This window comes from Scatophagus argus, chromosome 20 (assembly GCF_020382885.2).
Source record: "Scatophagus argus isolate fScaArg1 chromosome 20, fScaArg1.pri, whole genome shotgun sequence".
In the NCBI taxonomy this organism is placed as follows: Eukaryota; Metazoa; Chordata; class Actinopteri; family Scatophagidae; genus Scatophagus; species Scatophagus argus.
Window position 1 is genome coordinate 8,832,719 of NC_058512.1, and position 23,428 is coordinate 8,856,146.

General features: G+C 40.2%; 2 protein-coding genes across 3 annotated transcripts in view; one reads left to right on the forward strand and one right to left on the reverse strand.

Annotated features, from left to right (window-relative positions):
* Positions 1-813: 813 nt before the first annotated feature.
* oaz1b (ornithine decarboxylase antizyme 1b) lies at positions 814-5,985 on the forward strand. Its single transcript, XM_046375540.1, is given in 6 exon segments — positions 814-1,020; positions 3,528-3,579; positions 3,581-3,667; positions 4,069-4,241; positions 4,656-4,741; positions 4,886-5,985. Coding segments are annotated over 6 exon segments (654 nt in total). The 5' UTR covers positions 814-895; the 3' UTR covers positions 5,017-5,985.
* A 1,487-nt stretch (positions 5,986-7,472) lies between these two features.
* The window catches only part of LOC124051534 (E3 ubiquitin-protein ligase UHRF2-like), a 28,695-nt gene continuing 12,739 nt past the window's right edge, over positions 7,473-23,428 (reverse strand). The window contains exons 4-17 of one of the 2 annotated variants that reach the window (XM_046374987.1): positions 18,355-18,573; positions 17,932-18,041; positions 17,600-17,786; positions 16,970-17,093; positions 15,388-15,495; positions 15,155-15,259; positions 14,896-15,002; positions 14,284-14,446; positions 13,817-13,954; positions 13,396-13,630; positions 13,041-13,189; positions 12,312-12,410; positions 12,069-12,216; positions 7,473-7,848 (exon numbers count right to left, since the gene is read on the reverse strand). In XM_046374987.1, the coding sequence (XP_046230943.1) occupies positions 12,070-12,216; positions 12,312-12,410; positions 13,041-13,189; positions 13,396-13,630; positions 13,817-13,954; positions 14,284-14,446; positions 14,896-15,002; positions 15,155-15,259; positions 15,388-15,495; positions 16,970-17,093; positions 17,600-17,786; positions 17,932-18,041; positions 18,355-18,573 (1,891 nt within the window). In that variant the 3' untranslated portion in view covers positions 7,473-7,848; position 12,069. Of the gene's footprint in view, positions 12,217-12,311; positions 12,411-13,040; positions 13,190-13,395; positions 13,631-13,816; positions 13,955-14,283; positions 14,447-14,895; positions 15,003-15,154; positions 15,260-15,387; positions 15,496-16,969; positions 17,094-17,599; positions 17,787-17,931; positions 18,042-18,354; positions 18,574-23,428 lie in introns of both variants that reach the window. The other variant, XM_046374988.1, reaches the window with a different exon arrangement.

Here is a 23,428-nt window from a genome sequence, read left to right on the forward strand (position 1 = left end):
AAGTGTTTCTCTGTCCTTGGTACTTTTCCATTAGACAGTTCCATGTAAATACATAGCCGCTAGCCTAACGGCGGCTAACATAACGAGTTTGTTTTCTCGGCTCGGCATCGCCTTGCTAAAGGGAATAATCAGGAAGGAAACGTAGTTGGTTTTATATTAATATTAGTTGTAATACATAAATATTAAACTTATTTTAGTGACAGCACTCGAAATATCATCCGATGTCACAGGTCAGGGCCAGCCGATTCTTTTAGGTGAAGTTTCGGTCATGTTCTTCACTAGCATCTTTAGCCTTTCTGGCTTGCGTTAGCTTGTTAGCGTTAGTGTGAAGCTACATATAAGTTCATTTTAGGCTTAGCTGTAATCATGTTTTCCTCTTCCAAAATAAAAGCCTTTCTTAAATTTTAATGGGGGAAATAAGGATCCTTGCAGTTTGCAGCAGCATTACCCAATAGGTCAAGATTTGAACCTAGAATTACAGTATTTTTCAGTCAGAACATCTTTGAACATTTTTGAGTCAAAAATGTGTAGTTGCTGGATCCCTTGAACTTGTGACTTGTTTTGTGTATTATTGGCTGCAGTTCTATCCTTTTCTGATATCATATGTAAAATACATTATATTAAAATAGGGTTTACCACAAGCCTCATTATTTCTCATATAAATTGAAAATTAATAAATTGACCAAGTTTAAAAAAAAAAAGTTTCAGAATGGATAGGCTGGTTGACATTGTCGTCCAACCTTTATATTGGAGTCAATAAAACGGAAATGCATGCTCTTAATTGTGAGTGACTTGACTCCTCCGTTTTCTACCATCTCCGGAGCCTTAGACCGGCCACTACCCATCCGAGCATAGCAGAGAGCAGTCAGCCCGTCGTGTCTCTACCCGAGGCCGGATGGTAAAATCCAACCTCCAGCGGATCCTAAACAGTCATTGTTTTGCTCGCGAGAAAGAAGGAAAAAGGCAGTCTTTTACTACCATGGCGGACTTGAGTAGTGGTATCTGTGACATGATTGGGAAGTAAGTAAATAATGAAAAATACCTCACCGAGCTAACGTTAACGAAAACCGTGACGTGGGGGAGGGGTGGCTAAGCTAAGTTAGCTAGCACAGAAAGCGGAAGTCATTGCGTTTAAATTTAAATGTACAGCTTATACGTGATATGCGTGTTTTATGACAACTATAAATAAAACATTATGTTTAAAAATGTCATTTTAAAGCTGGGTAACGTTACTGGTAGTTACTTGGAGAAAAATTGAGCAACATTAGCTAATGTTAGCTTCGATCACAGGCGAACTTGAGGTACGTAACTGTAGTTGACTGCGCCAGATAACGATTTGGCATCAATATTTTAATACGGTTATCATTGGTTTTGGCAAGGAGAATGTCAATAAATCGTTGATTTAATTAAGTAACTAAGTTAATGGAGAACATAAACTGGAAGTTGCCAAAGGATTTAAATAGGATTGTCTCCGATCTTCTCACCGTAGGCTATTTAAAGTACAAACCGACTTCGATGTAAACGAAAAATACTGTTAGTTTACGGCCCACAACTCCGATTGAATGTAACGTAAGTGAGTAACATTGGCAGCTTATCTGACGAAAAGCCCATGTTAAACAACGTACACCTTCGCCACATACAACAAGACAACTTAGGTTTGGAAAGGCAGAGATAAAGCAGTTAAGCGTCAAAAATCTGCTAGCAAAGCCGTCAGGTGAGCACGTTTCTGACTACGCCATGAGCTGACAACGAAGTCAGGTGGTTTGTTACGCAACCGATAGTTAACTGGACGAGCATCGAGACAGGAGATGCAGTGGCACATACGGATAGATCACCATCAGGGAGGGACAGATTAATGTTTTTAATTTTCTGAATTGATATAATTTTATTGGCCACTGTCACAGTCTCACAAAGCCTTTGTATTAAAAAGTGAAACCAAAGTGAGTGGCTGTGGATGATGAATTTACAGAAGGCCTCGTTTGCAAGATTAGCCCAATTTTATTTATTGTCTGTTGCTTTGTTATACTAACAGTTCATTTTCAGACGAGGATTTGATGCTTCTCTTTGTCAGATATGATAGTACACTAAATATGTTTTGGGGTTTTAGTTGAATTAGAAAATAAACTTGCAAAATTTAAAATATCATCATGAGATGCTGGAGGTTATAATGAATACTTTTTTCAGACAAATTGACTTAGTGGCGGCCCTAATTTTGGTAATTAATTAATTATTTAATTTAAGGGGAGAAAAAAAGGTCAAACATTCACTAGTAAAGCTTCTCGGGATGAGCTGCTTTCTTGATGTCTTCTGATTATTGAGTGTGGACAAGCAAACAAAAGTTAATTTCATTTTATTGCTGATAAAAATAATGATAAATTGCAGCCCTAATTTGGGCCCTTTTAAGATCTTTTTATTTATTTTTTGATTTGTATGAAAATCGGACACTTGAAGGGCACGGTCAGCACCTCTATGTGCACCGGGTAACAGTACTCGGTATATTTACTTAAAACATTTTGTTGGTGAACATTCAGTGTTGGAGCCTCTGAGATTAACTTGCACTGTTTCTATTAACTTCACTGAAATTTGAGTTGAATAAGAGTTTGGTTTTGTACTTTTAGCAGCAAATATTCTTGGTTGTTTGCTTCTCACCGCATCCTGCTGTGTCGGTGCACCACTCTAAAAATGTTTTAGTTAACAACTTCGTAAACACGGTGCCATTGTTTTGGGGATAACTGTAGTCTGTTTTGAAAGAACACCGAGGCCTGTTTGTGTAATCCATGTTGTGGATTGAGCAGTTAAAAGCAAGTATGCATTTTACAGCTTGGAAAACTTTGAGTATTGAATAATGGTACATTTTATTGCTATTAAGGCAAACAGAAAACACTCAACGTTTTTGTTTCCAGAGTTTGTTTTTTTTAAAAATCAGTATTACATTATGGTACACAGTCAAGAGTTTGTCAGTGATACATTTAAAAGTGTATTCACTGCTTTGATTTTTGGAAAACAAGATATATGTGTTGGTGTGGAGTATCAAAGTACATCTCAAAATATGCCGACTCGGTTTACAGGAGTTCTAAAGTTCAAGATGTCACGTTGAGTCTTACGTAAATCTTCAAGTTTAATCAGTTGTAACCTAACAAAGGAGCATACCTTTAGTACAAATGGCAGTATTGTAATGCTCTTAGTGTCTGTGTTGTTTTTTTTTTTTAGCAAATGACCTCTTGACCTTTTTGGTGCAGAGCACAGTGCAACACAAACATGCTCCACATTTGTAGGAATAAAACCTGATGTAAAAATCTGTTTAAACTGCTTTCATTCTTCTCGACACACTATTGCAAAGTTGGTCAAAGCCCATGTCTGCCTGGGTTGAGTCCCATGTCCCACATGTCTTTGAGGCTGTAGTCGTATAAAGCATGATATCAAAACCACATATAAGATACACGTCTAATTACAGAAAGGTGCACTGTGGTTTGTGATTGTTCTGTTGCAGTGTTATGATTGTGTCCTCTTTCTGTTCTCCCCTCCAGCCTGTCCCTGCACTGTAGTAGTACCCGCGGCCCGGGGCCTCTGTGGTGCTCCTGATGCCCCTCTCCCACCCCTGAAGATCCCAGGTGGGCGAGGGAATGGCACGCGGGATCACACTCCTTCAGCTCGGCCGCTCTACTCAGTAAGTCTAGAAACACACACACGGGCTTGTGGCTGCAATGTAGTCAGAGCTGTTGTTTTCAAATGAAGAAATGTGTCAACAATAGAGCGCTCCCTTCGTCTAAAACAATTTCCTGTCACACGGTGTCACAGTGTCAGTCTGTTTACACAGCAGGAGGAAGGCCCCAGGTTTTTAGTCATCCACTCAGCAGTGAAACATTCTTCAGTTTATTTGTAGGCTGAGTTTTTCTGCTTGACCAGAGTTGCAGGCAGGATAATGAGGCTCATGTGTGCATGTAATTGCTTTGGCAACACTGTCATACTAGTTAAATTGTAACTGGATGTTAGAGAGAAGTATACTATCTACGTGACACAGTGACTCACTTGATGTCATCCATTCGTTACTCATATTTGTGCTTCCAGGACCGAAAGTTGACTGTAACGGAGGAGCCAGCAGGGAATGGTCGCCCCAGGATACTCCACTTCCAAAGTCGTCCCACCGTTACCAAGACAATACAGTGGGATGCTGTCCTAAGCAGCAGTGCGCTCTATGTGGAGATACCTCTTGACCCTCTTCCTGAAGGCAGCAAGGAGAGGTAAGGCCATACTGCAAGAGGAAAGACCCCAAGTGGAATAAAACCCTGTGTCTTTACGAAGGCTGTTGTTACGAAAGAGAAACAGACACATAAACTTTTAAGATGATGGAGAGGTGATTGCACCCTGGCGACCTAGATAGATAGATAGATAGAAACTTTATTGATCCCGAGGGAAATTCAAGAGCCTACACGTTTTCAATCCTGAATTACCTGTTATTCTCCATTTTTAGCCTGATTTTAGAGATTCAGGTCGGCCCACCTTTGAAACATCTGAGGGGAAAATATTTTAATACAAAGTCTCTCAAATAATCAGATAACTCTCCTTTTTTTAATAGAATGTTTCATCCAGTTGTGTTTTTGTGTTAAGACACTTGTTTTCTGTTTTCTAACCAAAGCTGCCTTCTCCTCCCCCAGCTTCGCAGCTCTCTTGGAGTATGCTGAAGAACATCTGAAAGTCGTTAGCGTGTTTGTCTGCTTTTACAAGAACAGAGATGATCGTGGTATGTGCTAACAGTCCTGTTTTTCTCGGCGCACCTTTTTCGTTCTGAACATCCAGACAGCTTTGACAATATAATTATATAAGCCTTGTGTGTTGTAACTGGTACTGCATTGTAACGTCTGTCGTCCTTACCTTATTTTTCTAGCTAAACTGGTGCGTACATTCAGTTTCCTGGGCTTTGAGATTGTGAAACCGGGCCATGCCCTCGTCCCGCCTCGACCCGACGTTTTCTTCATGGCCTACAATTTTGACAGGGACTCCTCTGATGAAGAGTAGCCCTTTTGGACAGCCCCCCTGCTTACTCCCCCTTTTCATCCCATTGTAAGTTTGTTCATAATGTCCCAGCTTACTCATATAAACCCTCGACAGTAGCGCTCTGTATGCGAGTATTCATTTCACCCATGCTTTTTGTGTTCAAGGGAATATGTAAGATGTGCATCTCCTGTTTCCACCATCTATCCTTGTGTGTTTTATTATATCATTTTCATTGAATATTAATTGTTGTTGTCACCTAAATGAGGGAACCCTTGTTTTTTGGAGTTCGAATCATATTGCAGTTCTCATAGCTATAAGTTAAGTTCTGGTATAATTTTCATTTCTTGTCAAGTCTTTGTTTTGATTGATATTTCCTTTTATGATAGATTAAGGTGGAGGATTCTTCATTTCTTGAATGTACAATAAAAAAAAAGTCATCAGGTTTACACTCGGGTACTCCAGCTTTCTTTTGATTGGCTAAATGACCACATTCGCTTTCTGTCTGAATTGAATTATTAATACATCTCAGCGGGACCAGTTTTGTTTTGTAGCACTAATATTCTCTTAAAAGTATTAAAAATTTTTTGAAACGTTACATATGAGTGACATCCCCAATAATTGGTACTTCATAGCTGAATAGTGAATCAGTTTAGACTACAGCTGGAGTGAAAAAGATGAATGCATGTCTGATGTAAGTGCTTCAGTTTCAAGTTAAAGATCCTTAAATGAGTGAACTGGTACAAAGTGAAAGGAAAGTGAATAATCCAAAGTGCTTTTGCTTCTTTGTCATGTTTATCTGACAATATTGTAGTATTTTTGTTTTTGAGGTTGTTAAAAAAATGCTGTGATATTATGATTGGATTTTTTTTCTCCTGGATTTGCATTCCTTTTAACTCTTTTTTTTTTTTTCACAATAGATTTGAATTTGTTGTTCACCTGCATAGTGGTACCTGTTGTGCTTCTGTGATAATAAAACAAATAGAAAGATAAGGCTTTGTTTATTGTGTGTATTTGTTCACCGACACATTTAAACTAAACTGTCGTGTCTTTGCTTTCAGTTAGAAAGAAAACCTGATTAAGAGCTCAGCTGGAGAAATTTTTTTCCTTTTATTTTCTTTCAATTAAATATTCAGCCAGTGAGTTAATTCAGTTTTCCAGCATGGAGCCTGGGGTAGATCATTATTCTCCGCGGTAACTACCAGAGTTGTGCTGTGTGGTAGTTGTTGTTTTTTTTTAAAGATATTTATTAGAAAAGCTGTAAACATGTAGGGATTTGTTTTTTAATTTTATATGTAATCTTGTTACCCACAACTGTATTTTAAAGCACATTTGGTTTATACTTCAACTAGCATCTGGCATAATCTGTGCTGCTCAATCTGTTTGACAACTGAAGAAAATCAGGTCAGTTACAAAAGAGAAGCAGGGCCGACATCCAGAACCCATCCTGCGTCTTCGTACCACCAGGAGGCTCCACAGGACCCTCAACTTCACAGGATCATTCAACAGCTCATTTTAAAGTTGCATTTGCAGCACACATAACTGTATGATGCGTTGTTATACAAGCAAATACGATGGTGAGGGCCATGGTTCACCCACACAGGTGAGTTTACTTAATTTGTCTACTTGGAACGTTTTTTTTTTTTTTTTTGTACATGTACAGACTGTGCTCAATGTTTCACAGCTGAGTGGTGTATGTTTTTGATTAATACAGTTGTCTTTTAATCTCCTATTTCCAGAACTGCTATTCATAAGAAATGACTCGGAACACCTGGGAGGGTCTGCAGGAAGGGAAGCAACACCTGCTTGTCTGGATAGGACAAAATCATTCTCAGGTTCATGTCTTCTTTGTCTTCACAGCAGCCATTCTGACATACCACAACAGGAAACGCACAGGTGTCGCTAATTACATTAACCATGGCTCTGTATCCATGTAAGCCAGTGTGCACAATGCCAGCACTATGACACTGAAGCAGCTAAATGCAATTCGGTCATCGCTGATTTTATTATTTTCAGCTGTGCTTTTACTGCTGCGATTTGTGAAAATGTCTTCCAAATTATAAAGGCTATTGCTGTCTAATTGGAATAGACTGAAATTAATGGAATAATATAGTAATGTGTGGTCTATTTTCAATGGCACACCACATGGCATTCTTAAGTGTATTCTTAAGTGACAGCATAGCTCAAACTGCGGTCCAAGTTCATGTGACACCCTGGTTCTTGCCACATGTAGACACAGTGTAGTCCGTATAAAAATAAAAACAACTAGTAATAAGTTGGCCTAACGTCAGAGAGTTGTGATAAGCATCACTGTAAATTAATTTGGGAGTGGAAATAGTCTGCCTGAGCACTTTAGATATTAATTGTTCGGTGCATTACATTAACATTACATTACAGTAACATTAGCATCACTCCTCTAATTAGCCATTAGCCTCAAGATATCTGTCAAACACAAGACAAAAAGGAAACAGCCAGCCAGCTTTTTCTGGAACCCAAATATTTAATAGGTACATATCAAGTATTATGACATGTATAAAATTTCAGATCACAATATGAAGCAATGAAACTCCTCAGACTGGCATATGCTGCAAATGTTTGAGGTCGCCACATAAAAACGACTAATGATTAAAGTAGAAGAGAATCAACTAAAATGGTAGAAAAATGGCATACAGACATAGATCATAGTAAGCATTCTAGGAAAATTAAATGCAACTTTTTCCAAACTTTTTATTTTCCTCAACAGAGTGCAATAAAAAACAAAAAAACAACACAGCACTGAAGCCAAGCCTCCACAAGACGTCTAAAAATTGTTAGTACTGTAGATTCACGGGGGGTGTGTGGGGGGGGGGCAGAAGTCTACGGAAAGAGAGGAGAGGGCGCCAAGGTCACAGCGGAGAAAGAAACGAGAGCTATTAGCTTGCCAGTCAATGCAGGAAGAAAAAAATCTTTGAACAAGACTGAGCAACAGTGGAAGTAATGCACATCACAGTTAGCTTTAAAGACCATAGTAGCATTTGTACTTGCATGTTGTTGAATAACAATAAAAAAAAAAAGAAAAAAGAAATCCTGAATGTTTGAATAGAAACAAGGACATCACCACAAACAAACAGCCGGCCAATGAGAGAAGGTGGGGGGGAAGTGACGGTAAGAACCGAGTCGGGATCAGACAGAGAGCTTTCGCTTCTGATCGGAACAGAACAGTAACTGATGTGATAAAGCAGCATGTTATCTCAGCTCGGCTCTGCGCCATACATGGCTTTGCCTTGAAGGCTGTTACAGGTGAACGACATCGTGTCGATGAACGAGGGCTACATTTTCCCACTAAGCCCACTCCAGAGTTGAAACTATTTCAGACACGCACGGTCTGAAATTGAGCACATTCCATGTCCAGATCACTGATCAAAGCAGAGACTGTGCTGCTGCTCTCCATGGGATGTTTTTGTTTTAGTTCCTATCAGACCTGCCAACCCTGAACATTTTTAAGTACCATATCAGCACTGGAAAAGATGCAAATCTGACACTCGCTCACGTTAGAAAACACTCAGAAATTGAGTAGTAAAAGTAAGTAAAAGTATGGGTGCAGTGTACATTGTTACATAGTAAAAGTAATATATAAAATAAAACTATCTGGGGAATAACTACAACAAAGTATAAAGGACATGAAGCCACATTCTATAAGATTATGTCATTGGCCTTTCTTGCTGTGGTCGTGTTCTTATAGTGTTCCTCACTACTCAGGCTGAATCTAATGGGTAATATAAATGAAAAAGGAAGAATACAAAAGTAGCTACAAATAGTCAAGAAATGGTCTTGAGCTCTGTTCAAACGCGTTGTAAGAGAATTAAAAAGTTGTGGGGTTCTTGGTCTGCCGCATTTGAGGAAAGCAAATATTTCTAAGTTTGAAGAGGAGAACCTTTAAACAGGGTATTCGTAACTGCTGATCAGTTCTGGACCATGTTGTGTTAGGCCTGATGATCTGATGAAACAAGTAAGCTCCTAATGCCTCTGTTTTGTTTTTAGGCAGCACATTTAGCGCACACAGACCTCGATGTCTGACAGATTTACTGATGACTGACAAGTGAAAACACTGATGTGACTGAATGTAACTAACGTAGCCAGACAACATCGCTATCCCAAACTTAGGCTCACTGCATCACATCAGGTGACTATTCATATGTCACACATTCTCTAAATCCTTATAAACTGTGTCCTGTGTTATTCAGCATGTCCAAAATAAATGAACTACTTTCATTTCGAAAGATACACTGCCTTTGGAACCACACACATCTGTTTCCGCTTGCAGTTTTTCCCAGTTTGTTTCAAAAACGCCGCTTCGCTTTAAGGTGTACTTTGGTATTACCTCAGATTTCTCTCCTCTCTCTCTGGAATACAAACCTATAATGTTTGGACGGATGAAAGCATGGGAGGTCCATTGCCTCGTGTCTTCTGTCCTAACGGTTGTTTTGTTTTCAAGCTGAAAGGTATTTTCTTTTTCTAAAAGTCAACCGTTAAAGTCTAAAGTCTAATGACTTTAACTGGTTGGAACTTCAAATGATGATGACTGACACATTCAATAGTCTATTAATAAAACTAATGAAATGTGCTGTGGTGATATACACCAGTGAAATGTCTGTACTCTTAACGGGTATTGTTTATATTTTTCATTATTAGTGGTAAAATGATACCTGATTTTGAGGCACCTCAGCCCGGGTTGGATTTAGACCAGGGACCCTTTGCTAAGTGTGTCGTGTCCCCCACCCCCCCTTCCCTGTCTCACTACAGCTGGTCATATTCCATAACGACTAAAAGCCACTCACTTTTCAGTGAACAAATCCCTTCAGGACAATGATTTTTTTTTTTCTACAAAACGCTTTTCCATTTTAAAAAAGAAGTGCTAAATGTCTAAAGCAAGCAGCCATACAAGAACTCGGCTTAAATAGCAAATGCCTAAAAAGAGGATTTTATGTCTGTAAATTTCTGGTTAAGAAGAACAAGTTAATAACAATAGAAGACTGACCGGGCACTGGATACCAACGTTCGGTAGTGAACAGTGTTTTTTCTGTCCCACAAGGCACTCTTATTCATCTGCTGCTGTCCTACTGGTGAATAACAATACATGACATTTTCAGACTGGTCACACAGTCCATTTCTAGCTAGCTTATAGACTGTATATTGAGGAACACTGCACATTTTTAGCAGCCCTCAGCCTCTGATTGCGTAAATCCACATTACCATCATGTCGATTAGAAAGCTCTTTGGCAGGGAAGAGAAATAAATGGCCTTTTTTCTCCAGGCTCATTGACACGGCTGCATCTCCATTTTCTGGATGTGATGTGACAACAAATAACTCACATCGCATCATCCTGGCTATGCAATCACTTACCAGACTACCCAGAGCTCGCTCTGCAGTGAGCATTATGCTAAATCTGACAGAAAGAACAATAACGGATGAATATCTGCTGAGCACAATATATGCTAACCATCTTATTGTGAAAGTCCTGCTTGATGGCGGTTGCTTGGTAACACCAGGGACAACCACAGCGTGCCCTTCTGTGCAAGCAGCGCAACTCATGCTTTTTCAAGCATTACAGGCCACTGCATGCATCTTTAATTTCCATGACAACATTATAGTATTTCTCTGGTAGACCATTTCAAGGGAAATACCAGAACGCACTCATCTAAAAAAACTGTTTCTGACATCTGACTGAAGACGTGGAACCACGAACGAGCGCAATGAATGTTCGGAGATTAATGTTTAATAATGATTTCAACAGTGTTAAGAGTTTTCAGCAGCACTTATGGTACAGATTTAATACCAGGAGTGCGATACTTTACAAGTATATATTGCATTTTGTTTTCAGGAATGATTCCTCACTAGAAATTCCTTTTTTAAAAGCAGATTTCTGAAGATTATTTGCCCCTAACCTGTTCTACAGCCTCAAGTCTTTGGTATGTTTATGAAGTTTTTTGTTTTTGACTCCACATAATAAAATCTGTTGCCCGTCGATCACTGTTTTGTTCAGTGAGCATGTCAGATGCCTCCTGACACTCCAAATAGACCAGACACAGCTGCCAAAATTTCTGCTTTTTGCAAATGCACTGAAATTTATCTCTGGTGAGACATTTGCTATTCTTGTTAGCTCACGGCATGGCAATGGCATTATTCCAAGTGACACGAGCAGCTAGCAGGATGCTAGCGTGTGCTCCTGATTAACCTTACAAAATATGTTCGCTGCACATGTCATTGATAAAGTGCTTCAAGGGCATAAAACATTGTGTGCTTCATTTCCATGTATAAATACTTTCCTAATTTTACCTTTCACTTACAAGGCAACTCTGTGGGCATATGTCAGTCACATGACCTACTCGCTCATATTTAAAATTGTTCAGGAGGTGTTATGTGTGTCTTCAGTAACCATGTAAAATTGCCAGTCCTGTTGTGTGCCTACACCATATTAAACTAGCACCTTTACTTGCCAGCTGAGTTAAATACTGCACATATATGAAGCAGCTCAGCCAAGTATTTTGGTGTAAAACTGCATACATGGTACACAAAATGTGTACAGGTTGGCAGGAGACTAACGGTTGATTCATGATATCGACGGGGGGGAGGAGAAATTTGCACTCAAACAATGTGCCGTGTGTCAATTTGTGGAACCAGTGGACAACAAAGAGGAATGGCAAAACAACAACAACAACAACAACAACAAAAGAGTTAATATCATGAGGTGGCCAGGAGGGTGTGAATCAGGACTCCTTTTGTGCGTTTGCCTTTGTGTGGAAGGAGTAAGGGGGTTAAAAAAATGTCCTTGGTTGAATTTTAGGCTGGTGATGTTAATGGAGACAGTCCAAGTTCAACAGATGAGGTCAGTCCCTATTGAGGTTGTTTGTGTATGAATGATTGTATACATAAATGGCTGTATATGCAATATACATTAGCCCGTGGGTAAGTACAGTATGTGTGCGCAATGCGTTTTAAAGTGGAGCTCTAGGTACTTGACGGTATAGGTGGGTGCACAGAATGGATGCTTAATGTGCGTGTATGTACGAATTCTACTCATAAATGTGATTTTGACCTCATCGGCCCTTGCTGTAGCCGGGAAAGAACTGGTCAAGCAGCATCTGAAGCGTCACGTTTTGGGTCATGATGTAGTCTTTGCCCAAGTCGTGGCGGCAGGCAGGGCAGGTGTACACCTTCGCTCGGAACGACCGCTGGAGACAAGTCTGGGGAGAGAGGACGGCAGAAGAGATTCGCACACAAACGGAAGGACAGGGATTTTGAGATGTGGTAATTAAAAATAAATCCACTCAGTACATACCTTGCACACATTGTGCGAGCAGACGGTGGTGATTGGTTGGAACGCCAGCTCCTGGCAGCACACACACATGAAGATCTGCTCCATCTTGCGCAGGAAATTCTTTATATGCACACATGAAAAACATACATTACTGCCATTACCATTTTAACTTTCATAAGATACCATCCAACTCAAAAAAACAGTGACATCTTAGTTTCTGAGAAGGTGAAATCAAGAGGAAACTGGTTCATGAAGTTAAAGTCCAACTGAAATTTTAAAAAGTGCACTGCTAACATGCAGGCTAAGCGCAAAATTAGCCACTGAGCTGAGTCACATTAAAAGCACCTGTAATCACTTTAGTCCAGTTCCATTCTGGTGTGTACTTCAAAATCACTGCTAAAGACATAACATGTAGCTACAATGCAAGTCTGTTTACCTTGTCTCATCCCTCCAGCCAATGAAAAATATCATTTCTGATACACCTTTTTTTTCCTTTTAATGAACAGTACATTTAAAAAAAACAAAAGTTAAAAAAATATGTTAACGTTATTTCAGACTGTGAAAGGAATGACTACAAGTGATTTCATTGGGATTTTGAGATCTGAAGACCAAGGAGGTACATTTCATTTTCAGGGATCAGTGACATTCAGTGAGTCCTGCTGTAAGAGGCTGCTGTGTGAGAGGCTTTGTGAGCATAGCATTAAGGAGCCTGAAATGTATTAGAGCGTCAGAGTATACTGGGATTCGTACAGGTCCCTCTTTAAGGTTTTCCATGGCTTCATCCCAGAGTTTCTTGTTGGCTGTGTCCTGCCGGATCAGCTGCTGCTGCTGCTCTGACAGCTGGAACGTCTCCTCTATCTTCACCCGTTTAGAGGGAGGCTCTGCCGCTGGTGATGACTCTGGTGGAGACACACAAATTAGACTGAAAAAAAAAAAAGCAGCTGCTGTTGTAGAAAAGAAAAACAGTGTATGCTTGGGCAAAATAAGACGCTGGTGGATATTAAACATTTAAAAGTCATCCTGATTGCTCACACTGTTCTCACCTGTCCTCTTCTCACAACACCTTGTCTGACCTGCTTTGAGCTTCATCTGTAAAAGCACCCACCACTACCTCTGGTTGTCTTCTGCTCTCCATTACTCTGTGGCTCTTCTTCATCCACGCAGGCCATTAGCTGCTCCTCCTCCTCTTCCTCGCCATTCTCCTCTTTCTCCTTGATCTTGCGTTGTCTCCGTGGCCTTCCCCTCCCAGGATAGTGCTTACTTCGCCCGCCACGACCCGGTCTGGCACAGGCCTCCTTCTTTGTTTTGTTAGCCATTGCTGCCAGGTAGCCTGGCGGGTACTACAGACACACAGGGAGAGACATGAGCACTGAGTGGACTGCTTTATTTGGAAAAGGAAAAGTAGTTTGCTTCTGTATTCAATTTGAGCAAGTTCTTATTTTTACGTCTGAAAACTGGAGATATGTGTATGTGTGTGTGTGTGTGTGTGTGCACGCAACACATGCCGATACACTCAAGAGTCTAACCTGAACTGCAAGGCCCAGTTTCTTCATCCTCTCCAGTCCTTCAGGTGTCCACGGTGCTGGTTCCAAATCATCCCGTCTCAGCAGGTATCGCCACACAAGGTAACCACACTTTCCGATCTCTGGCCAATACTTAACCACCTAAAATTCAAACACAACCAGAACAACATTAAATGCAACGCATTCAGAGCTATTTGGGGTATTCTGGCGTAGGTCCAAGTCAAGCTCCTTCTGAAACAGGTTAAATGAAATGAGGAATTTTGGGGTTAGCCACAGTCCTGTAAGCCTGGAGGTGACAGGGATTGAGTGCTTCGCTCAGAGGCGATATTGCTTGAACCTCTTTAATCTGTATAACATTCTTCTCTTAATTTCACTGGTGCAGGTCCATATTTGTGACAGCGTCTTTGTAATTTAGACAGTTTCACTTGAAGTTAGCACATCTCTTGGTTTACATCTAAATGCATCTGTACCTTGTAAATACCATCATAGCGGTTTCCCTCCTCAGGAGCGTATTTGCTGATGCGTCGCCCTTTGGAGCTGCGCACCACTCTCACTGGCTTTCCTGCCCGCCAGTTCCTCGACTCTGCCCCGTCTTTGTCATTCAGAGGTGCATCGCAGTTTAAGGCCAATGCCCTGCAGGGGTCAGGATTCAAGAGTTATAAACAATACAGGGGGTGTTTATCAAGTCACACTCAGGATGAGGGATGTTAATCAATATTCAGTTATTGATTGCTGTTAAAAAGTCTATCACTCTAGTGAATTTGTTTAAAGAAACTGTCAAAAAATCTGTGCTCTTTTCAACTGTTAATTCTATTCTCCCAAAAGAACAACAATTATAGCTGACCCCGGCTGACTTCCTGCCCTGGGATATAATGGTTTAACCAAAATATCTTACAGATGAAAGCATTATTATCAGTGCTTTTAATCGTGCTATGTGAACCACCTGAGCTTGTACGAAGTGACAGAAATTTAAAAAAGAAATTCAGCCTGAACTGATGTCTCTCCACAATGTGACAATACACTGAACATATATCTATGGGATCAAACTTGCATAGACGGGAGGTCATCTTTAACTGTCGTACCTGTTCATGTGTGTCAGCGTCTGGTCAAAAGAATGCTCCCCAATCCGTTTGTTTCCTGAGAGGTCACGACCCCCGCTGCCTGTGTAGGTGAATTCATCCCCTCGGTCCTACAGCAGGTCATGGTAACCACAGCAAAGTGAACGGCAAACTTAAGGACACCCCGTCCACTTCATACAATCTGACCAAGTAAAACAGCATGCTATCCACATAACAGAGATTAATACACATGTGGTAAAAAAATTACAAAACACAAACCCACCACTTCATCCTCAAAGCCCCCAGCCAGCACCAGTGAATAGGAGCCATCGTTACTGCGCCCATGGATCCCACCAACATGCGGCCTGTGAACACCTGCCTCACTCACCTGAAGTGTGCGTGATATGTAATCATTAATGTGTAAATTATTAGGATTAGATACAGGAAACTGCTCAGTTGTGTTTCAGTTTTTATCTACACGTAATTGATTTGCAATGCTACGCAAAATCAGCTAACCTGAACTCTGAATTTCCAGGTGGTTCCAACAGGAATACCGGGTATGGGTCCATAGTGATTTGAAGGAACAATTGTGCATTCCTTGGTGCGCCCCACACAGGCCATGCCCTGCAATCACATAAAGAAAGACAACAAAGAGTTGAATGCACAGAAATACCTTTCATGACTATATGAGTACAAATGCCTTACATCACATTTCTGTTATGATGAGTACTGAGAGGACAATGGATGAGGAATAATTTCAAAAGTGAGAAGACACGGAAAAGTATTTTATTTCAAGGGCTATAAACTTGCAATTATGTGAAACGCAAGTATAAATGCTGTGTGACTCACAGCGCTTAAATGTGCCCAAACACACAAAGCAGGCTGTTTTCAATTAGTCCACTGAGAAAGGGAGCATTCTGGTAAAGAAAGGAGTTATTTTCCATTGGCAGTTCCAGGAAAGTGGCTAAATCATGCTTAATGGCATTGTTCACATTACACCATGGAGCAGAGCGTCAGGGAAACAGCCAGGCCAGGCTGGAAACAAGCCACACAATATGTCAGAGTGGTGCCATGAAAAGACTGAGGAGATTTTGAAGAAAATATTAACAGTATGCTTAAAACAGATGCCATGACCTGTACATAGTGTTGATTAGTCATTTTATGATTACTCAAGAAGAGTTTGATGATCAGTAACATATCAATATGCATCCAAATGTAGGCATCTGCAAAAATGCTATGACTCAGACCAACATTATTAATAAACTCAGGGGAGTTTGATCTAACGGTGAGTAGAGTTTAGTGATTATTTACCAGATCAAAAACTTCTGATCTGATCATTTGAGAGACAAAGCAGTGGTGTGTTCAGGAAATATTTGACAGAGCTTCAAAGAGCTGAACACAAAACTCTTGACGTGAAACACACCATTTATCTCTGATCAAGTGTGACACACAAAGGAAACAATTGCTTACCGAAATTATTTAACAGATACACAAAAGATAAACTAAAGAGCACACCAGTTTGCAAGAGCAAACCAAAGAGCAAAGCACTTCTATGATTCCAGTGATAAACATGCTGTACTTCACTTAGAGACTATTATACAGAGGACTGATAGAGAGATTCGTCACATGGTGCAACAACAGTCACCTGAAGCATCAACCCAGCAATCAGCACATGATATATATGACTTATGATATATGTTAGTTGTTGTCACAGTGAAGCTGACTTTTGGTCTTCTGGATATAAAATGTCATCATATCATAATTTTATCCTGTTAGACATTTGTGCTATAATAATTAGTATATGAATTCTTGTGTTATGGGCAAAAAGATCTCAGCTTTAGACAACCAAATGCTAATTAGTTAATTCTCAAATCCAACTGTGCCAGATGTAAAGAAATTTCTTCAAGATATTCCCGAGATATTGTGAATCAAACTATTTTTTGATATTTATCCAAATACCCCTTAGTCCTTCTAGGAACTTCAGGAGTTCCCTCAGGCTGACTGTTAAAATTTACTTGAAGTTTCACAGAGCGACAGTCCTCTTGGTGTGTGTGTGTGTGTGTGTGTGGGTGTACTTCTGGGTACCCTTGGGTCTCACCTTTCCCCAGTCCCTTTGACTCTCAGTTGTTGCCGAAGGCATCTTGGCTTTCTTCTTGCTGGCCTTGAGCTTCTCTCCTGCCTTAACAACCTCACTGGTGTCATTCTTACAGGTGGGACAGTACCTGGCAGAATAAGAGGAAATAGTTTCTGTCGTTGTTTGTCTTTTTGTGTGAGCTGCAACAAAAGTTCTACATAAACAGATGTACGGGACATGTCATGACAAAATAAGGAGAAATGCTTCCCCAAATTAGCCAGGAGGAATAGAAGAAAAAAACTGTAATAAATATCCTAAAGAGAGATCACCAACTGCAGTAACTTAATAAAGTTTAAATTCAAGTGCACCAGAAAGTTACGACAAAAACAAAAAAGATCCATTAAGCAATACATGCAAGAAACAGAAATGGAGGGTGGGGATCTTCTTCTCAGTAACCAAGTTGCTGCACTCGATAAACTCACACCTGTGACTGCATCGTGTCATTATTTTTTTTACCAATTTTAACCTTTATCACCCCTTAATTATTGCTTAAATGCCTTTCAGCTCATGCCGAACACCATTAATCAGTCATCTCAAATTAAGTGTGAAGCACAAGATGTGGTTAAAAGCTGAGCTACGCGCTCTCTCTCTCACCAGTCCTCGTCATCCGGGATGGTGGCCAATGGTGGGTTGAGGCAGTAGATGTGGAACGCCATGTTACACTCATCACACAGCAGCTGCATGTGAGCATCCTGCTTCCCGCCACACACACAGCAGGAGCAAAAGCGACACTCTGCATCAGGGTCAGCCTTGCAGTGCTTACACTCCGGCCCGCTCTTCCCTGGATTCACAGGCACATGCACATGTACAAACAGGCACTTGAAGATGATTTTATAGCATGGTCAGGCTAAAATATACCTTCAAATGCAACACGGACAAGTTTTGCCACAATTTCCACTGTGTGTGTATGATGAGTTTCTGCATACGTTTAAACTGTCCATCTGCAGCTGAGAGTGCACGAGCTCCTGGTTTCTCCACCTGGTAGACTTCATCCAGAAACTGAATTTTACAATCCCCGATCACATCTCCAGGACCCCTGGAGGAGGAAGGGAGGAAGGTAGGAGGGGGGAGAGAGAGACAGAGAGAGAGAGAGAGAGAGAGAGAGAGAAAGAGACAATGATGATGACGATGATGACACACCAAAAGAAGACCAGAAAGAAAGATGAAAAGATGTGTTATTGAATGTGTTACAGGGAGATGGAAGTAAAATTTTAGAAGCAAAAAATAACTAATACATAATAATAATTAAAAAAATGGAAATATAGATAATCTTAACAAAGAAAATAAAACTGCAATCATCCACCTACACCCAACGCATCACCCTCCCACCTAGGAAGGAAGATCCTCACCCCAGGAGGATCTTGACTCGGAGCTCCTTATTGGTGCGGGAGGTTTGGTTGATGCACTGAACCTCGGCGTCAAACCAGAAACCCCTCTCATCTGGTGTCTCCATATTGTAGTTGACCAACACACGCATGCCCACCTGGAGCTGGTCCCACCGCAGCAGGGTCCTGGCACGTGGCCGCACATCCACCGGTCGCATCTCCACCACACCGTTCTCTGGGTAACTGGGGCAGAGAGAGGAGGAGTGAGAAGGAAGAGGTTTGAGGTGCGCATGCTGTGTCACATTGATTTTCACACTGTTGTCTCATCTACTAAAATAACAGCTGAACTACCACTGAGTGCTTGAATGAAATAATGAAGGAATGAAATCGTGTGTAAAAAGTGTAAAAGTGCTAAGCAAAAAGCAGCTATTCAGAACAACACCTTCTGCAAAAACACTTGGATGTGGACTATTCAACAGCTCAGTGCTTTAAGTCACAGACTGCACCACTGAAATGCAATATAAACCACTCTGTGCAGAAACATGCAAGCTCATGCAAGTCTGCAGAAGCCCACACAAGAACAGAGGGGCAAAAAATGTAACACCAGTGGATTTTGCACAGAAAGCCAAATGCTGTTTATAACAATCTGGCACTTGATGCAGAAAAACAAAACTAGTTGAAGTTCTGTCCAGAACCACAGTATATAGTGGCGGTATGACCTAGTGCTCTGCGTGAGTTTACAGAATTGTGAATTTAGCCCTTTGATCTGCCTCCATCTGTCTCAAACAGAGTATAGTGGAAATGAAATATGGTTATATGGTTATAAATAGCAAGATGTATTTTTGTTCATCAATTTGGTACAAGGTTTAGGCTAGCTAGAAACCTTGCTAGAAACTTGACTATAAGAAGTAAACTGAAACCAAAAATACTCTGACCAATGAATATATGGGTTCATACCATAAATGGACAAAAGTATTGGGACACCTGCCCATTGAACCAGTAGGGACTTTAATGGCATGCAGTTACAACAGCTTCCACTCATGCAGTAGATCCTTTGTGATGTTAGTCACTGATGTTAGACCAAAAGGCCTGGCTCACAATCTCCATTCTCGTTCATCCCAAAGGTGTTCGATGGGGTTGAGGTCATTGCTCTGCGTGAGTCACTCAACTTCTTCCACACTAAACTCATCCAACCATGTCTTAATGGAGATGTCTTTACGCTCTGAGGAATAGTCACACTAGAATAGAAAAGGGCCTTCACTCATGGCATTGTCCAAAATGTCTTGGAATGCTGAACCATTAAGATTTCTCTGTACAGGAAGTAAGGGGCCAAGCTCAACCCCTGAAAAACATCCCCATACCGCACCTGAATTCAACAATAAAGAGGTGTGTCCCATTACTTTTGTCCATATAGTGTATAGTCTATAGGAAAAGTTCTTTTATTTTTTTGTTTTTTCTTACCACCAGCTCAGAAGAAGTCTACTCCCAAGCAGGAGTTTCTTATACGAAAATACAAAAAAACTAAAATAATTCAACATAAATGATATTTATGTATAGCTTTATACTATAAAGCAACACTCACTCATGCGCTGTACACTCTCAAAGATTTGCCTCTGCGTACCATGAGCCATTTGCACACAACATCGTTCCAGCTGAGTTTACGGAGTGAGGGATTATGGAGCATTTTCACTACCACGACCTCCATTCACCTGCCCATTAAACTACACATAAAATAAATGTAATGTAGCAACCTAACTGCCACTGGGAAAACGCTATTCATACTCTTCTACTACTATTACTCTTTTCCACATTATCAAATGCGTATGGACAGGAATCCATGCACAACATCATCTACATTCTTGCTAAATTAAAAATTTCCTGTTGTTTTAAGGAAAGATGACAAAACAGAAAATGACCATTCTTTATAGGACCATCAATATATTCACATATTTATTGTGCTTAATGAACAAAGTCAAAGTTCCTGGCATAATTTTTGGTAACTGCTGCACTGTCTGCCCTATTCCACAGGAAAGATGAGGAGACTACAGATGAGTAGCAGCCAAGATAAACAAATATGTAGCAACTGCAGGATAAGGCTCAGTAAAACATCCATATAGCTTATGGATATTTAATGTGATCCGTTTCAAAGATTTGGCTTAAACTTAGCTGAGGGACTACAAGCATGCATGCATTCGATTACACGATATGAATGCTACACAGGGGTAGGGCTATATAAAGAATAAACTGCAGAACGTTATTTATTTAGAAAATTTGAGATGAGCATGTGTTAAGCATGGCAGATAAATCAGCAAGCTTTAGAGGTGTTAGCAGGAAGAATTTGCTACATTTGGACAGAGCCAAGCTAGCAGTTCTTCCCCTGATTGCAGTCTTTGTGCTAAGCTACGATATGCTAACAAGCTATTGGCTAGTGTCAATCTTCTCATTCAACTCCCCGCAAAAAAGTGGGTTTTTTTTAAACATTGAATGTCCATGAGGTAAACAAGGGCCACATTCTGTACAAATTAAAACGCTCATCCATCTGCAGAAATATAAAACGTCTTTAGCAAACTTGGAGTGGAGGAATTGAGGTTAACTGTGCAGGATTCAAGTCTGCCAATCATCATTAACTGTAGGGATCAGGCCAGAGTCAGAAATGAATTGACAGCTTGCTTGCTTGCCAATAGCTGGATTTACGCTTACAGACGAACAATGTGTTAGCACTGAAGTTTAACTGCATGCCAGGCTGCACACTCAGGTCCGCTCACACAGTAGGAGGTGAAGGGGGAAGTAGAGAATTGTGCGCATGAGGGAGCAAGTGTGTGTTTTTGAGAGAAAGTTGAGATTAAACTGGTTACTTTCTCAGATAGTCTGCACTGACACAGACCCAACGATGGCTGGTTGAGCTGAGGCTAAAAATGACTATAATACCACATGTTTTAAGATCTTATCTTCTCAGACTATACACTACTTGTGTTTCAATTTCTTACTAAAAGAAGACACATTTTAAGCCATTGTAAACTGACTGAAGAGCCTCTACAGAGGCAGACTGTAAGAGTTGTGGCACACAACAAGCGCATACTCCCAGGAAGAGGAGGCCCCGGCACAGTGGAGGGATTTCCTTTTTTAGGCCCAAAGGATTACTGAGGTTTTGGTTAGGGTAGGGTTAGGAGGTGGGGGGTGAAAACAAGCAACACAAACATTCAAAGACACACACCAACATGCTAAAGCACACACAAGAGAAGAATATCAATTTTGGAGCACAATGGGACTCAGCATGAACAGAAAGGAACACGGAGGAGAGCAGAAGTACCCGAGTTTAAGACCACACAAGCTCATACTCTAAGCATTGTTACACGCTGGTCCTATGGAGAAAACCAGAAAATGAATCATAACATAAAATAATAATATGGCAAGCTGAGATATTATATAAGCCTAATGTGCTAATTACAATTGACAATTACATTTCATTTTCTCAGTGTGGACATCTGGGATTTAACACTGTGACCTACGCTGACTACAGCAGAATAGGATTTCATGCCTTTCATACACATTAAAAAGGGAACAAAATCAAATAATGCATTACAATCATCTTAATGTAGCAAAACATCTGTCAACTGTCTCAGAACATTTTAACAGAGCTTACAGGTCCTGCAAGGCAACACATGCTTTAGGAAAGCCCTTCCAGTTTTTTTCCTGCATCTGTCAAAACACACATGTATGTTTAAGTGGCATACAATAATTATGATATTATTACTAGGGACACTTCAGATTTTACTGTTTACCCATCTGAAATTATGGTTATAATTTGGCCAGAATACAATTGCAAACACAATTTCATCTAATATGATAAAAAGATCTGTTTCATAGAAGATACATCAGTGACCAGAAGAGCAGAAACCACTGGTCTCTATTGTGTTGGATCATTGTGGCCATGACAACAGCAGTCAAATATTTTAGCAGTGATTCCACAAAAGACAACAGTACTTCATGCAACTGCCCGTTGTTGATGGGTAGGCGGAGGCTACTCCCCAGTAATGTTGCTTTCAAGTTCCTCCCAACTATGTGGTGACCATGCCATCAATCTCATTTAACCTGAATGTCCCTTAAACCATTTCTGGACAGTTCTAAGATGGTAGAGCAAGAATATTTCAGCTTTGAAATGATGAAATGTCACGTTACGACTCTTTTCAATTTCAAGTTGGAGTCATAAGAAATAAATAGTATGCTTGTGCAATTAATTAGACTCAGAGGTTTTGATGCTACATTACTTGGTCTGGAATGACTAGTAGCTGCCATTATTATGTTTATGTATGTTATTATTATTATTATTATTATGTTATTTTATACTGGATTTTACTCAGTTTATTGACTCTTGATATTTAAGGGCTTTAAAAAAAATCTACACAAAAAACTACACAAACAATCTTCATGACACTGACATACCAGTCCCAATATCTGCAACAAGGTGACACAGCACAATTTATCAGTGTGGCTCTAATGAAGGTATTTACGTAGTGAATGTGCTGAGCTGGTTATGTTTTTGTAACGTATTTATCTCAAACAAATTAGAAACGTGTTTTAGTGGTTCTCAAATAACTTGTTGCAAACTCTCAAAATTCATATCATCCTCTTCTTCTTCAGGTCTACTGCTACACATACACCTGAACTGCTTAGGAAACAGAAGACAGGATTTTCCTCTGAAACACAACCTAAAAAAGAACATGAGAAGTCTTATGCTTTGCAGCATCAGTATTAAATCTCCACAAAGAGTGAACTTGACAATGTCTAACTGTCATACTGGCTGTACACAAGGCCTGCTTTTAAGGATAAAATGTGACTTTCCCTTGAGTTCATGTTAACACTCTTATAATGGGGCAAAAAAATTATAATGCCCCGAAACAAAATATATATAAACATATTTAATTATGCTTGAAAATGAGACAACATGACTTAATGACAGAAAGGCTCTTACAGTCTCCTCTGTTATGAAACCATCATTAGTGTTTTGTGTGCTTTGCTCAAGTCCCTGTAAGGCGAGACAAAGGCAACAGAGAAAATGAGAAATCCTCAATTTGCTGATAAGCAGCCGAGTCAGAAC